Source organism: Megalobrama amblycephala, linkage group LG6, assembly GCF_018812025.1.
Source record: "Megalobrama amblycephala isolate DHTTF-2021 linkage group LG6, ASM1881202v1, whole genome shotgun sequence".
In the NCBI taxonomy this organism is placed as follows: domain Eukaryota; kingdom Metazoa; phylum Chordata; class Actinopteri; order Cypriniformes; family Xenocyprididae; genus Megalobrama; species Megalobrama amblycephala.
In genome coordinates this window covers 34,274,343-34,292,126 of record NC_063049.1, presented here as the reverse complement: position 1 = coordinate 34,292,126, position 17,784 = coordinate 34,274,343, and the positions used below count along the sequence as shown (strand labels likewise).

The following is a 17,784-nucleotide window of genomic DNA, read 5'->3' as shown; positions in this document are numbered from 1 at the left end:
TGTAAAACCAATGGCAATGTTAGAATGGCAACATTAGGCTAACCCTCTACTACAGCACAGTGTTGCCCTCAGTCAATGGAAAGTTTTCTTAATCCCTATGTTTAGTACATGTTTCTTTAAATGTTTGCAACCAATTAGAATAGTCAAAAAAAAAAAAAAAAGTATCAAAGAACAGTCCAGTAAGGCGTGGGAGTCACTATCAAGCACCATTTGAAGGTTGGACATCCTGTTCTGACACATGGACAGGAACACATGGTGCGAGAAGGCAAGATTATTTGCTTTAGTAATCTTATTTAAAATGACATGAACTGTACATAAAAATATGTGTGTATGAAGGTGTAGAGAAGACGTTTGTCAGGTTTTATGAAGTGTTTTTTTATTATTATTATTATTTTGCATGTTCAGAAATTCAGTTTTTCTTTTTGTTGCCTCATGGCAACATTGTGTGATAATATATATATATATATATATATATATATATATATATATATATATATATATATTATCACACAATGTTGCCATGAGGCAACAAAAAGAAAAACTGAATTTCTGAACATGCAAAATAATAATAATAATAATAAAAAAACACTTCATAAAACCTGACAAACGTCTTCTCTACATATCTTATATATCTTATATATATATCTTATATATATATATATATATAAAAAGTTTTATCTATAAAACGTACCCAAATGAGACAAGAAATGATGTGGAATATTTTTTAGCATTCAAATGTCAATCAAAATGTGTGCATTAGAGGACTAAAGAAAAACAGAGAGCATGCAAATATCTGATAAAGTATCAAGCAAACAAAGAATAAACATGCTTACATGTATTACTGAGTACAACATACATAACAGCAAGCAATTTCTGAATTTCTACTGTAAATTTGCTTCATGTAGAGTGAGAGTCTATATAGTGTATTTCTGAATAATCACCATGGAAAGAAAGAAAGAAAGAAAGAAAGAAAGAAAGAAAGAAAGAAAGAAAGAAAGAAAGCTAAATGTATGTCCATGCATCAAAGGGGAGAAACAGGTATAAGATTTGCAAAGATCTTTTGTTTCAGTTTGTGGTTTAAAAATGTCAACACAATTTAATTTCAGGGTACAATGATCCATTCAAATTTCTGTAAAATATAATGTTATATTATATTATATTATATATGTACATATTATATCCAGATAACATGTATAATGAATTCAAATAGAAAGAAGAGTCTGTTGAAAAACAATGCCAAGCACACAGAGTCTGATGTGGCAAAAAAAGGCCGCAGTACAGGAACAATCTACATTCAGACCAAGTAAAACCAGCCCTCATTGCAAAGAGTAGGCTATAGCAGCTGCTGAAAGAAGACCTGATCAAAAAAAACCCTGGATAATCAATGTAGAGAAAAAAAGGTTATATTAAAAATGTTAAGAATAAGATTGCATCCAAATGACCCCAGCAAAACATTAAGCAGAGATTGATCCTTTCTGTGAAGAAAATATACAGTAGACAAATAACAGAATAGTTGCAAATGAAACAGGCACAATCACTACAGTAAATGCCAAAAAGTTAAAGTTAACAATGAACAAAACCATTTTTCCACAGGCCACAAAAAGGAAAAAGGTGTCAAGGCTCCGCCTAATTTAAATACCTTAAGAATGGGAATAAATGACAAACATCTGTACTCCTATGGAACAGTAAAAGTTCAGTTCTTCTGAATAAAATACTACAGAAATGATAGCCTTTCTTTTGAAATGGAATTAGTTTTTATATGAATCATTTCCACCTTTTTGAATGACTCATTGTGGTCAATATGATGTTATGCTTCATTGTTATAAATGTATTTATTCTTGTCCACAGCTCAGTGGAAAATCTTTTGAGCCATTACTTTGTCCATCTGCTTTCATTTGCATTTCGAAAACCAAAGGGCAGCACCACATGACTATGGACAACATGTTTCAGAAATGATTCCAGAATGGTTATTTTCATGTACTCACCCTCATTTCTTTCTTCTTTGGTAAATAATAATAAAGTCATTTTTACAGAATACCCCTGGACAAATAAAAAAGTGACCATAAAAGTGACCAAGTCTTGTGCTTTGTTGCTCACAAATCAAAAATTGTCGCCATTAGACGAACCTTATCAGGTCTGAGACTGGTCACGAGACGTGTGAGAACGACTAAGTTGGAATTTCAACAAAAGGGGAAATTAACAGAGAACTGGTAATCAATTTTAAGTCATAAAGAAAATATGTACAACTATTCCAAATATAAAGATCCTTCTTACATAAATAAAGTGACCACAAATGACCACAGATCGGTCGGAAGGTCAGTAGGTAGGATTGGTCAGTTTTTAAGGTCGGGCTAAGTGAGGGATCAGATATCACTTTTGGGTGAACTATTCTTTAATATTAAATAGATGAAGGTAAAACAAACACAAGAAATCTAACTTTATTTCTCCTTTATTTTACAATACAATTCTGACTACAACGCCAGATTAAATTGACCATCCACAGAGGAGGGGAAAATACTAATGAGTTAAGAAAGCAGTCTCTGATATTAAAGATTACAAATAAAGCACATCTCACAAGAACACACATTAGTTAAAATAAAATGGACACCTGGCACCAGGTGGAGTCCATCCTCTCATGCACCACTAAAGCATCCATACAAACACATGGGAGGTCCTCAGATAATACTACAGTATCTTTATCTGAATCAGAAAACTTAAATAAAATAAATTAGGAAAACAAGGCAGCACTGCGTTTTATGATTATTACTGTTGTTCAAACAAACCGTAACACCTTGTGGCAATATTTGCTACATTTCACACAAATGCTGCATCCAGTAATATAGTTTCAAAATCCTACCAGCTTTTGCACAGGTTCAGTTCTCCAGCGTAAATCTCACAATGTTTCATATAAAACGTTACCACTACAAAGTATTAAAGAGATGGTTTACCCAAAAAATTTAATAATGTCATCATATACTCGCCCTCATGTTGTTCCAAACCATTTCCAGATGTTTTGAATAATGTTCACACTGCTCTATTCCATACAATGTATGTGAATGCGGACCAGGGGCTGTCAAGCTCAAGCACCATAAAACATTATAATTGTCAATACTATATTCCAAGTCAGCTGGATCTACATGCTTTGTGTGTCATCATTTTATAGACAAGAGCAGTTTGGACATTCTTTTCACAAATAACTCCTTTGGTGTTTCACAGTGGATAGAAAGGCATACGGGTTTTGGGTGAGAAAATGATGACAGAATTTTCATTTTGGGGTCAACAATCCCTTTAACCTTTGATGAACATACTCAAACAGACATCCATCACTCACAAAAACACAGTAACAAACCAGTTGGATACATTATTCCAAGTATAAATATGATACATTTATGGCTTTTTCCATTTGAGATAATATCTGTGTGAGGAGTTCATAGTGCAAACTTTTATGATATAAAAGTTATACTGTAGCTCAGGCATCTTATGTGTTATTCTTCATTTGTCTAGTTTAAATTCCACGCTCTGAGAACGTCAGCTCATCAGCTCCGCACCAGAAACTAAAATCTTATTGTGGCATTGTGTTCAAATTCTAAATTGACCCGACAGGGCTCTGCGGCTTTCTTCCAGTCTCACAGATAATGGTCTTTTTCTGCCAGCTCATTTTCACATTCAAAGGCCTTTAGTGGTCAGTATCCAGCTCCAGAATCTGCAACGAGTGCAACCACAGCAAGAGAGCCTATATGCAGCATCAAATTGCACGCCTGCTGGGTAAGGCCGTCAGAAGTAGTCCCTTCGCCGCGAATCGTCGCTTATGAAGGAAGGGTTCCACTGAGCTGGGTAGATACAGGAATGCCTTGAACCGGGGAGGCCGGAGAACGGATACAGACCATTACGCTCCAGGTCAGAGTTCCTCAGCGCAGGCTAAAAGAGAGAATAGCAGCCACAAATTAGTTAATCATGTGGAAAATCCACCAATTCAGGATGTGCACGGCCATGTGAAGTGTTTTTTTTTTTCCTTCTTGGTTTTATTAATTTTTAACCAAACATCATGAGACAGATTCAAACTCTCAATGCCTGCATATGTGCCATGGCTCAATTCTAGTTTTACAATAAAGTATAAATGATCAATGAAATCTCTGGAGGTCAAACATAAAAAGTTCAAAAGATAAGTGCATATGAACATACCGAGTAATAAATGTCTGTCATTTGCAGGAGATTTTTGGTACTGCCGTTCTCCTGCATCTCAATAGTCTCTCTGCCCCACTCCATTGACACACGGTTACTCTTAGGAAACTCTGCGTAGGGCGACATCTGAAGGTCTCCACTTTTGAAGATGATTTTGTTGATGTCATTTTTGTCCTTTCTGAGGATGCAGTGAAAAAAAATTCTTGAGACATTTTTGTAATTTTAAAAACATAAATAAAGCAATTTATCTGTAAAATAAGGAGGAAGTTGCAATTTTTTATTATGATCTTACTTGCAGCAGGTGACTATAAGAGCAATGACGACGATCAAAAGAAGAGCTCCTCCAGCAGGAGAGACCACCACGGCTATCAGCTTATAAACTATTAAACACAAGGTTATTTTAGCGACATAAAAATATTTTATTTATTGAAAACTTTAGTCTGAAACAAATACAGTTTTAACAGAATTATATATTTTCACTAGCTTTATATATCACATTGCATTTAAGTTATTTTTAAATCTTTTACTTTTAAAGGTCCCGTTTTTCGTGGTTTTTTGAAGCTTTGATTGTGTTTATAGTGTGCAATATAACATGTGTTCATGTTTCGCGTGTAAAAAAACACAGTATTTTTCACATAATTTACTTATCTGTATACCGCTGTTTCCACGGTCATAAAAACGGGCTGATGACTTCCTTGTTCTATGAAGTCCCTCCTTCAGAAATACGTAACGAGTTCTGATTGTGCCAGCGGTTCCTGTGTTGTGATTCCACAGCAGTTTAGCGCTCCTTGCCCGGAAAGGTCACGCCTCTTACCATAACGTGGAGATGCACGCGCTCAGTGTTATTGTAAACATGTCTTTAATTTTACCCTATCAATTTGAGCCGGAATCAGACCCGGTGATTGGACTGCGGGATGAAAATAACAGCGTTTCGACGACATGGTGACAAACACACTCTACAAACGCAACTCTTGTGTATTCCTGTGGGCGGAGGTTAGTCAAAAAACTGTTTTAGTGACGTCATTAAAGAAGGAAGTAGAGGGATGTAGTCCAAAATGGCCGTTCGATGTAGGCGACTTCTGTTAAATAAAATATCTCGCTTGGCATTGAACTTTGAGCTTTAAAATTTTACAGATTTTATTTATACTCTAACTACAACATTACACACTAACTAAAGTTTGAAACATGGGATCATGAAGAACGGGACCTTTAAAGGGTTAGTTCACCCAAAAATAAAAATTCTGTCATTAATTACTCATGTCGTTCCAAACACGTAAGACCTTCATTCATTTTCGGAACACAAGTTAAGATATTTTTGATGAAATCCAATAGGTATGTGACTTGTCCATAGACAACAATATAATCAACACTTTCAAGGTCCAGAAAGGTACTAAAGACATCGTTAAAACAGTCGACGTGACTGCAGTGGTTCAACCTTAATTTTATAATTCATCGCTTCCAGGTTCTACGTCCGAATGCTGGCTCAGTATTGGCAGATGCTGTTCACGTGAGCATCACGATGCATTCATATGATGCTGATGCAGGAGCCGGCTAATAGTGCTGAATGTTAACAGCGTCTCGTCGCTTTATAAAATTAAGGTTGAACCACTGCAGTCACGTCAACTGTTTTAACGATGTCTTTAGTACCTTTCGGGACCTTAAAAGTGTTGATTATATTGCTATCTATGTCATATACCTATCGGATTTCGTCAAAAATATCTTAATTTGTGTTCAGAAGATCAACAAATATCTTATGGGTGTAGAACGACATGAGGGTGAGTAATTAATGATAGAATTTTCATTTTTGGGTGAATTAAAGCATTTATAATTACAAATATAATATAAATTAAAATAAAATCTTACAATTATTGCAGTTGAAACCTCCAAATCCAAACATGCACCTGTGAAAAAGTTAAAAAAACAAGTCTGGTTTTTTGCTACAAAATACGCATGTACAAAACAAATACAAACAAGGCTACCACTGAAAAGTTTGGACACTATTGGCTCAATTTGTTTCCCATGATCTTAAAAAGCTTTTGATTTAAAGGCTTATGCTTAAACCCCTGAAATTGGAAATGGACGAGTTGGACCGGATAGTGAAGGAAAAGCAGCCAACAAGCAACAAGCATGCCCAGCATAAATGGGAGCTCCTTCAAAACTGTTTAAAAAGCTTCTCAGGTGGCACCTCATGAAGTTGAGAGAATGCCCAGGGTGTTCAGAGCTGTAATCTAAGCAAAGAGTGGCTATGATGAAGAAGCTAAAATACAAGACTTGTTTAACATTTTAACATAATTCCCATATAATACAGAATGAGTAGGTATGTCCAAACTTTTGACTGGTCATTTACAGTGATATTTAATAATCCACATACTTACTCAACACAGTTGCCATTAACAAGCTTGAGTCCATCTCCACAGTCTAAAAAATTGCAATTTTAAAGAAATGAAACATGTAAAATGAGACACTCCACAAAATCCCACAGTTTAATTATTCAAACAACTGAAAAGGGACAAGAGTATGTTGTACCTCTGCAGGTCATGTCGCCCGGGTTCTTTTTAAAGTACCCCGGGTGGCACTGACAGTATGGGATCCCGCTAGTGTCGTTGCACTCAGAGTACTGCGAATCACACTTGGTTTTCTGAGCCGAGCACAGGCTCTCCACTAAACGGAAAGAAGTGCTTCAGAACAAATGGTTTCCCAGAGATAAACAGTGCCACAAAGAGCTTTCCAAAATAGTATTGTAGAGGCCAACTGAAACAGCCCCCCTCAAGAATGTGTTATCCGTGTGTATTGCGTGACTGGTGTTATCATATCTCTGAAGTGGTGGAGTGGAGTGGAGGAACAGAGGGAATGGATTTGAGATAAGAGTATGAAGCAAACAGCGAGCGATGAATGGTACCTTGATATGAGAGCTGGTGCTGAAGCTTAATGGTGCAGTGTGAGTACGTCCGGCTGCAGTTGCTCAGGGACATCTGGATGCTGTTGTAGACGTCCGTGCTGGTCACATTGGTGGAGAGTGAAAACATATTCACCGCTGAGATCTGCACACCTTCTCCATCTCTGCACATTTGGGAACAAAGAAAAAAAAAAAAAAAATCACACCCTGAACTCAAGTCAGAAATGAATTTACATATAATAGGAATATGAATTCCTGAAACGTTGTAACTGGTATGACCAGAATCTCTATTTATAACAGTATCACACTCTAATAATTTTTAGCTGGAAATTAAATACATTAAATTATAGAATGGATATATTTATATGACTGAACATATGCATGTGTTTTATTAATCATAATTGTATTTTTTTCAGCAAGGATGCATTAAATTGATCAAAAGTTAAATTGACAGTAAAAACATGTTACAAAAAATTGACATCACAGGAAAAAATTTCATTTTATAGTATATTAAAATAGAAAACTACAATTGTAATTACTGTTTTACTGTATTTTTGATCGAATAAATGAACCACTAGGTGAGCATAAAAAAACTTATTTTTAAATAAGTTTAACAAATATTTTTAAAAAATCTTCCCAAACTCAAACTTTTCAACAGAAGTGTAGGCTTTATATATATATATTAGTTTATTTAATAATGTGGTAATGCCATTTTTGGATAATCCATTGAATTTAATAATTTCATTAAATATTTTAACTTTATTAAAAATGTATCAAATTAATTTAATCCATTTAATGTTGTTTAGTAACTGTAAACAACTAAACTGTGCTTTGTGTTACACCCATTATAAGCAATGTTTTCCTTTTTTTTTGACACGTCTTACTCTGTAATTTCACAATAATTCTTCTCACATGTACAAAACATAAAACAGTCCTGCCTACACAAATATATCTACCGTTGTATAATGGTACAGTAAAAGGATATTGACACTCCAGTAGTTGCATGGTACAGTATGAACAATTAAATTTTGATTTAATGAAATGATTTTCATGCCTTGTATGGCCTAATATTCCTTCTGGGTCTTCCTTCTGGAAGATCAGTAGAAACTCACCTTTTACCCAAAGTGGAGCGTCTGTAACCATGGAAGGTGGAGAGAGAGGCATTGAGCTGAAAAAACAATACACACATGTATCAAATAAACCCCAACTCCATGTTCAATACATTCATTTATCATGTTCCATAATGGTTGCTACATAACATTAGCTGCATTGTGTGGTTGTAAGGTGGAGAGGTCAGGTGTGAAATGCAGCATATTGTTGCATACCAGCTGTAGGATCTCTCTGTGGAGCTCATGCAGACCTGAACTTCTGAGGTGCATGGAGTTGTTGACGGTGAAGGTGCCCAAAAATGTCTTCACTGCAGGGTAAAGTCAAAGCAAATTAAATGAGGATAGCACAGAGTTATCCAAGAAATAACTGTATGTATTCTGGATATTATTTTAGTGTGGACAACTGACCACCTACCTTGCGTACAACTGCGGCCATCCTCCAGGTCAAAGCCCATGGCACATTCACAGCTGAAAGAGCCACCTGTGTTGACGCACACTGAACCCTGGGGGCACGGACTATTCACACACTCGTCCACATCTACAGAAAAACACAACGCATAATCAATCCATGCTCATTTTTGTCACAAACATGTATTACATAACTAATATACATATTGTGGCATTAGGGATCTCACAGTCAATTCCTGTCCTCTAAAACACCACTATGTCCAACTGCGTTCAGCACTCTGTTAGTGAGGTCTGATCGCGCTCTGACAATGGCAGTAATGTCTCGCGCGTATACTTCAATGAGTGCTAGACATCACTGCCACTGTCAGAGCGCTATCAGACCTCACTAACCGAGTGCTGAACGCAGTTGGACATAGTGGTGTTTTAGAGGTAAAAAATGATATAAATACTGTTCGGTTTCTCGCACAAACCGATCGTTTCGTGTCTTAGGACATCAATGTGCCGTCACGAGCCACAGGGTTTAATTTGGATTTGTCTATGCAAGTTTTTTCGACTCTTATTGTTCGAGTTCCCATTCACTCGCATTATTTGACTGACAGATGGCAACGGTTGCAGTTAAAAATCATCATTTGTGTTCTACTGAAGAAACAAAGTCACCTACAGGAACTCAGACCAACCACACACACAGCCACACACCTCCTCTCTTCATTCTCCCCCCTCACTGAGACAGAAGTATCCAAACTTCTCCTCTCCAGCCATCCCACCACCTGCCCTCTAGATCCCATCCCCACACACCTTCTACAAGCCATCGCTCCCACAATTTTACCAGCACTGACACACATCATCAACACATCTCTCCACACTGGCACTTTCCCTAACACATTCAAGCAGGCTCGGGTAACCCCACTGCTTAAGAAACCCACATTAAACACATCTATTGTAGACAGCTACAGACCTGTTTCTCTCCTACCATTCATAGGAAAAACACTTGAACGAGTTGTTTTCAACCAGGTGTCATCTTTCCTCTCACAGAGCAACCAATTGGATGTCAATCAATCCGGTTTCAAGAGTGGCCACTCGACTGAGACTGCACTGCTGTCGGTCACTGAATCCCTGCGGATTGCAAAGGCTGATTCCAAATCATCAGTTCTCATTCTGCTCGATCTATCTGCTGCCTTTGACACGGTGAATCATCAGATCCTCCTGTCCACCCTCTCATCACTGGGCATCACAGGTACTCCGCTTCTCTGGTTTGAATCCTATCTCACAGGAAGGTCTTTCAGGGTTGCCTGGAGAGGGGAGGTATCCAAAGCTCATCAACTAACCACGGGTGTTCCTCAGGGTTCAGTTCTTGGACCCCTCCTCTTCTCCATTTACACTACATCACTTGGTCCCATCATTCAGGCACATGGTTTCTCCTACCATTGCTATGCTGATGACACACAACTCTTCCTTTCATTCCAACCAGATGATCCCACAGTAGCTGCACGAATCTCAAGCTGTCTGGCGGGCATCTCGGCATGGATGAAAGAACATCATCTACAGCTCAACCTGGCTAAGACTGAGCTTCTCGTCTTCCCTGCCAATCCGACTCTAAATCACGATTTCAGCATCCAGATAGGTACATCCTCAATTACCCCGTCAAATTCGGCCAGAAATCTTGGAGTAATCCTTGATGACCAACTGTCCTTCAAAGACCACATTGCAAAGACAGCTCGGTCATGCAGATTTGCACTATACAACATCAGGAAAATCAGGCCCTTTCTAACAGAACATGCAACACAACTTCTGGTCCAGGCCCTGGTCATTTCTAGGCTTGATTACTGCAATGCTCTTCTGGCTGGACTGCCATCATGCACAATCAAGCCTCTACAAATGATTCAGAACGCTGCAGCACGTCTCGTCTTCAACGAGCCCAAAAGAGCCCACGTCACGCCTCTCTTCATCTCTCTTCACTGGCTACCAACTTCTTACTCCTATCCTTTCACTTCCTCTAATCCCTCTCTATTGTATCTTAGGATAATCTGAGCACTGCCTATAACTTGTATTATGAGCACTTCTTGTCTATTTGCCTCGTCATGACGACTCGCTTGTTGTATTCCTCACTTGTAAGTCGCTTTGGATAAAAGCGTCTGCCAAATGAATAAATGTAATGTAAATGTACCTACATCTTGGATGCGCTGGGGGTAAGCAGATAAATATCAAATTCTCATTTTTGGGTGAACTATCCCTTTAAAGTGGGCTTCTTACCTTCAGTGCAGAAGGGTCCTGTCCATGCAGGCAGACACTGGCAGTGGTAACTTCCCTCAGCTGATCTAACACAGCGGCCTCCATTTGCACAGGTTTTAGGCCCACACGCATGACCTACAGAGGAGAAAGAGAGAATTGTTCAGAAGTAATTCAAATGAACATGTTAAGTCACAAACAATGTATGTTATAACTTAAAGATTTTATATATACTGAATTGTGTAATGTGTTTTTTTAACATTAAGATTTGTACTTTTTCTGAAGAGGAGTGGTGCTTGTATGTGCAAAAATCATCTTCAGTATGCTAGTGTGGTTGCTAGAATGTTGCTATGTGGTTGCTAAGGTATTCTGAGTATGTTTTAGGAGTAACACCATGCTATGCGGTTGCAAGAGTGTTGCTTACTAGTCTGAGTCAAAAAAGCCGACCCAAGTCTCTCTTTCAGTGTAAGTCTATAGGACTTGTTTGTCTATTTTATCACCTGCTAAGTGAAGATTTTAGGGATAATCCACACAGAAGTGAAAACTCTGTCATCATTTACTCAACCTCATGTCTTTCCAAAACTGTATGAATGTCTTTCTTCTGTGGAACATGAAAGAAGATATTTTGAGAAATGTTGCAGTGTTTTTTGTCCATACAATACAAGTCTTTGGCAAAGTCAGTCATACAGGTTTGGTACGAAATGAGGATGAGCAAATGAAGAAAGAGGTTTCATTTTTGGGTGGACTATGCCTTTAAGTCTGATCATTTAAAAAAAATGAATAGCACACATCTCTTTGATTTAAGGTATCATTAATGTCCGTTACACAATCGATGCATGATAAATTATGCATATTTTGATATATATCAACCAATATTGTAGATTTAATTGTGCATGCTCATTTCTCCTATTTTCCATCTAACGCTCACTTAAAGTTAATCTTTTAAAAACACTAATAATTTATTAAAAATTTATATATTTGAAAATGAATATCCATTTTTTTGCACAGTACATTGTAATGCTGTGATGCCTAAATTCACTTGTATCATTTAATTTTAGTTTTTAGTGTTTCATTTTTTTATTTATTTAGACAAATGCACACACTACTGTTCACAGTTTTGGGGCCAGTAAGATTTTTTAATGTTTTTTAAATAAGTCTGTTATACTCAAAAAAGCTGAAAATACAGTAAAAACATGAATAAAATTAAATACTATAATAAATATGACATATTATTACAATTTAAAATAACTATATTTTATCTGAATATATTTTAAAATACAATTTATTTCTATACTGATTTCACGAGTTCACACTTACATATAATTAGATAGAGTCAGTTAAGAACTAGAAGTGAGGAGATGGGGTGGTGGAGGGATGCTGATAAACGGTCAAAGAACAGAGGTAAGGTTGCTGTATATATATCTTTTATCGTTAACTGAGTTGATTAACTGATTGCGCTCCTCTCATATAAATTAGGTTAATTATCTGAACATGCTCCTCCCGAACTTTGTTAATTAAACATCACTTGGTGCTCAAGAAACATTTCTTATTATTATCAATGTAGAAAACGATTGTGCTGCTTTTTTTTTTTTGTGAAAACATTGATACATTTTTTTCATGATTCTTTAATGAACAGAAAGTAACAACATTTATTTGAAATAGAAATCTTTTGTAACATTATGTGCCCTATTTTAACGTTCTAAGCACATGGTCTAAAGCACACGGCGCACGTGCACTTAGGGCATGTCCAAATCCACTTTTGCTATTTTAACGACGAGGAAAATGGTCGGCACACCCGGTGCATGGTCTAAAAGGGTTGTCTCTATTCTCTTAATGAGTTATGGGTGTGTTTTGGGTGTAATGTGCAATAAACCAATCAGAGTCTTATCTCCCATTCTCTTTAAAAGCCAGTTGCGCTCGCACCATGGTGGATTTGCTATTTATCTGGCGGAATTTGCAAGCTCTCTTCTAACGTGCTCTTTAAATAACAAAATATATATATATATATATTGCACTATTGACTTTAGACCAGGTTTCAGTTGGTCAATGGCATCTATTTCAGTTGCCTCAATATAGCAACATGCCAACAATGCGCCTGAACACACCTCATTTTCAGACCGGCATGCCAATGGGCACACAAATGCATTTGCTATTTGAACACCGTGGTGCAGGACGTGAAAATGATAACTACGTCAGGCCGAAACTAGCAAAAAACACTTGCGACGCACCTAGCGCCGCATTGCGCCGGATGAATGATAGAGCCCAAAAAATGTACGGTACCGTACATAAAAGTTATATCGAACATTTATCGGTCATGGGACAGAATTGTAATATCTGTGCACTGGTGCAACAAGCACCATTAATATTACCAACAAAAAAGATGATCTGAATGTTGCTGTAGTACATCACTGTATAAATACCTGTTGATATCTGTTGATATCATACCTGTTGATGCTGTTGACCTAAAAGGCATCTGCATGGTTGTGGTTCCTATTTCTGTGGTGCTTCTCTCCGTGTGATTCCTGGTGGTTACTGCCACAGTGGTCCTGGTCGGGGTGCTTTTGCTGTAAGGTGTTGTTGCACGTCCACCATGTGCAGTAGTGTTTCCTGGCGTGGCCGTACTAGTTTCTATATGCAAGGTGGTGACGTCAGCAGAATCAGATGTACTGGGTGCCTGTGGTACACCAGTAGCGGACGTAACCGGGCCCTGAGCTGTGGAGGGTGTCGTCCGCAGCACCTGAACGATATCGGTGGTAACGATGGTAGTGTGTTCTGATTGCACTTGCGGTGTGGTGCTTGGTTGGAGCTGACGGGTGGTGAGGGGAGGAGGCATGGTAGTGAATGTGTTGGTAGAACTGTAGACGGTAGATGCTTTGTTAGTGGCTTCCTCCGTAACCTGTGTCCTCTGAGTTGTTGGTGCGGTAGATGTTGGCACCACTTCCGTGTTTGTCTGATCATCGGTTTTGGTGACAAAGGGCGCTTGGCTAGTAAGGGACCAAGTCACCGAGTCATCAACTGTGGTGGCTACATCCTCAAGCACTGGGGGTGCAGTAGTCAGGCCCCGAATGGTCGTCTCCTCCACTGTATGGGTCGGAGACCCTTTGGATTCCTCACGGCCAGTGGAGCTGACAGATCCGGTTGAAAACTCAGTGGAAGCACCAGTATCCACTGAATAAGTCACTGTGGAATCACTGCTTTGTTGGGATGTGCTAGTGGCATTGGTGTGTTCGCCAGAGGTAAAGGGTGGGATAGACGAAACAGAGTCACCGGTTTCTGTATAAGATGTCTCACTGCTCACCGATGTGACATCTGTTTCCTCTTCAACACTAGTGATCACTGTAAGCGGGGGTGTTGAATTTGGATTGTCATTATCGGACACCTGCTCAAAGGTCTGTCCTGTGACACTAGGTTGTCCTGTCTGTGACTCAGTGCCTTGGGACAACGTTGACTGCTCTGTCTCCAAAGAGAGGCCTTGAGTTGCATCGGTGGCATTATGATCTTCAAAAGTGGGCTCAGTCTTATCAGACACTGTAGATACATCTTCTACTGTTTTCTCCTCGACTTGGGTGGATCCTGATGTCCTTTGCTCCCAGCTCCCAGCAACAGAGGAGTTGGAGTCTTCAGTGTACGCAGAGGTGCTGTTGGAGTTCACCGAGAGCAGTGTGCGTTCTCCGACTCGGTTGGTGGTGGAAATGTAGGTGCTATCAGTGTGAGAGAACGAGTCGGTGGTGTCAACATCTTTCAGATTCGTTACGGAAATGTCTCGCACTGTTCGGGCCTCTGTCACTGGCTGGTGGCTGGTGATGCTGTGCGATGCTACTGATGAACCCTCCCACTGGGCTGTGGCATTATGGGTAAGCTCTTCGTCAGACCGCAGATGTTCAGTGGACTCATCTGTGACCATCCTAGTCGTCCAGTCCGCTGTATTTGTAGAGATGAGTAAAGGTTTTTCTGAATGTCCTAGTTTGGAAAAAATAACGAACAATAAAATATTGGAAACTATATATTTAAAACATCAAAACAGTTAATAATAATGAAATTCAGGATTGGGAAATTTGAGAAGCATGACCACTAGGGTGCGCTTCATGTAGTGTGAGCCTTGGGAAACTTTATGAACTATGTGAGATGTTTTCAGAAGTGACTGCGGATGTAATGATTTTGGGTGGAGAACAATTGGCAGCCAAGCTTGTCTAACCTAACAAAAGATTGAGCCCTAAAAATGGAGGGGATCTGACCCATTGGGACCTGCTGTTTCCTTCCTTCAGCTGACCTAGCAAAGTCCATATTACAGCGTTGTCACTGCCTGCATGAAGTTCATACACAGGCAAAACTATAATCAAGTGAACCGCTGACTGGATTAGGATGCTTCTTGGTGCACACTTATTAAAAAAATTATTTGGTAGCATCACCTTTATGGTCAACAAATCAGCCCTAGATACTCTTAATATAAACTTTCACTTTCATTTAGATTGTATCTTTTAAAATATGTAAATCAGTTGAATAAAGTACAGTAAGACATACTTGTTGCTTTGTTTCTTAGTCGCACATGGCTACAAAATAAAATGATAGCATACAACGCTCATAATTCTGGTTTGCAGAAATCCATTTGAATCTAAATGAGCTATTGTGAAATGAATGTTTCCACAATATTTACATCTGTTGAAGAATGAGATGGATTCAAAGTTGATTGTAGTGTTGAAAGCCATGATAGGTTTTTAGGTTATGTCCCATTCTAAGAATTGACTCACTTGCTGAAAATGCCTCTTTCAGCTTGCATTACAGAGGTCTTTCAACATAAGATCTTTGAGCTTGCATTACTGTATGTTCATTGCATTATATCCAGTCAGCTCTAACTGATGGGGATGGAGACAGGCCTAAGAACAAGCTGTTTTACACAAAGTAGTTTTAATATGATCTGGACAATACTGCATGAGAAAAATGAAATGTGTCTAACTCAGACTGATGCAAAATACAAGAAAGATTGTGCTCAATCACAGTTGTAAAAGTCTGGAAAACAAAATACATATTTCTCAGCTCACATTTTATACTTCCGATTATTTTTATAGGCTTTTAAAAGAAGCTCATTCTTCTCAGAACATTTCCTAATTATGCATGTGAAAATAAAGTTAGAATAATGTGCCACATAACTGATATCCCGTCTGGATCCAATGGCACATGAATGATTATTACCAGAAATAATGGTAGCAAATCCTTTGATGTCTTCAATGTGATCAGAGGCTATAAAGCTCATTGGAAAGTACTGTTAAATCCTTATGGGGGTTTTTAAAGAGTAATTCTGAAACCAATACCTAGAAAGCTGAGTGGCCTTTGGCCAATATAATGCTAATCCATAACGTCAGCAAAAAGTTTTTTTAAATACCCAATCACTCAACATTCACTATAAAATATTTGAGGAGTGGAGTATATCAGAGTCAATTCACTGCATTTAATTGTATTTAAATGCCAAAATTACATGGAATGGAATTATTTAAAATTAAATCACAAAATAATAATAATAATCAATAACAAACTGCAGACTGAATAGAATTCATTGGCTCAAGAAAATGGAACAGTTTATGAACCAGGATGTTCATGAGCCAAGGAGGTCATTCATTAAAAGAGATGCTCTTCCAAAAACTGAGTAAACAGAGTGTAAGTAATCTTATTACATTGACTTAATAGTTGACAATATGCTTCAGCTGCATAGTAAAAACTCTTCTTTTTAGTCTACTAGTAGGCTACTGCAACTTCAATAATAATAATAATTGATTGACATTGATCATTTATTGTATAAATATAAAATATTTTAATATATTTAATATTTTTCCTGTGCTTTACACAATTCAGTCTTTATCACATAATCAACTTCTGAGTGGAGGTGGAATCTTTGTAATATTTCTTATAACTGCAAAAGGTTCATTTCAACACTACTGTGGTACACCACAAAATAAACTTAGTCTTATCTACTTATACTGACTATAGACTGAGGCTGCTGCAGAACCTAGTGAGCTGCCTATCTATTGTAGACAACACTTTTAGTCATCCAGAGGCGCGTGGAAGTCTCACCCGCTCGCGTTCCAGTGATGGACACACTGGCGGGAACGTCCGTCATCTCCCCCGGTCCACTCGATAGATCCACAGCTGTAGCAGTGGCCTCTCTCCCCGGCCAGGAGGACGTTTGTTTTAAATCAGTTGTTCGAGTAAAAAAAGGTTCGGTACTTAATGGGTTATCTGTGTCCGTGTCCGTGTCTGTAGTGAAAGTTTCGGCAATCACAGTATTTAGGACAAGCATAAAGACCGTGAAAACCACACGGTGAGCGCTTCTCGCGACACACGTTTCCATCATAATGACTTCCTAATAAATAAAACGCCAAAGTGGTCCGGGTCACCATCGGAAAGTGAGTCCGTTTAACAGTTTCCCATGAGTAAATTCCTTATGATAGGTTTAAAGTTGGAGATGAAGGCTTAGAAGGGTTTTATTTCAGGCAGTGAGAGTGAGAAACCGGAGCAGTGGGTGACTCCTCCCCTCGGGCAGGCGATAGCGGTTTCCACCCCATTCCTCTGGATGAACGCACTTACACAAATGTGTGCTCAATTCGGTTCAGACAGACATGACAGTCAGATGAAGCCACAACAGGTGGGATTCTTCTTCCCCCACCTTAGTTAGCATTAACACTACACAAAATAATCAGCTCCCCACTTTTACACATTTCTGTGCATTAAGACATGGAAAAATCACTTATAAAATGTTAACAGCAGTGACAATGCAACCTGATATTATTTTTTTTAAATAGAGTTGGCATTTTCTGACAACATGAGTGATTCTTTACCGAGTAAAGTTGTGCATTTTATTTATCAAAGTTAAGAGGGTTTTTTTTTTTTTTTTTTTTTTTTGGTAGTTGCATTCAAAATTAATTCAGTTTGGGTGGACATGATGCTTCTATGTGCTCAATGAAGTCAAGC

General features: G+C 38.3%; 1 protein-coding gene across 1 annotated transcript; it reads right to left on the bottom strand.

Annotated features, from left to right (window-relative positions):
* Positions 1-2,433: 2,433 nt before the first annotated feature.
* On the bottom strand, positions 2,434-17,653 carry heg1 (heart development protein with EGF-like domains 1). Its single transcript, XM_048194278.1, has 13 exons — positions 16,888-17,653; positions 13,267-14,781; positions 10,846-10,959; positions 8,603-8,725; positions 8,404-8,495; positions 8,191-8,246; positions 7,082-7,242; positions 6,709-6,843; positions 6,558-6,600; positions 6,046-6,083; positions 4,475-4,562; positions 4,183-4,360; positions 2,434-3,918 (listed from the first exon to the last, which is right to left on the bottom strand). The coding sequence occupies exons 1-13, from the start codon at positions 17,165-17,167 to the stop codon at positions 3,775-3,777; spliced, it is 2,967 nt and encodes a 988-aa protein (XP_048050235.1). The 5' UTR covers positions 17,168-17,653; the 3' UTR covers positions 2,434-3,774.
* Positions 17,654-17,784: the final 131 nt, after the last annotated feature.

What these genes read in the sequence shown, in the direction of transcription:
- heg1 (XM_048194278.1), bottom strand. Translation starts at nt 17,167, where the DNA reads ATGATGGAAACGTGTGTCGCGAGAAGCGCTCACCGTGTGGTTTTCACG. An exon ending in CATCACTGGAACGCGAGCGG is followed by an intron (nt 14,782 to 16,887) that starts GTGAGACTTCCA and finishes TTTCCAAACTAG; the next exon opens with GACATTCAGAAAAACCTTTA. An exon ending in CTTATAGTCACCTGCTGCAA is followed by an intron (nt 4,361 to 4,474) that starts GTAAGATCATAA and finishes CTGCATCCTCAG; the next exon opens with AAAGGACAAAAATGACATCA.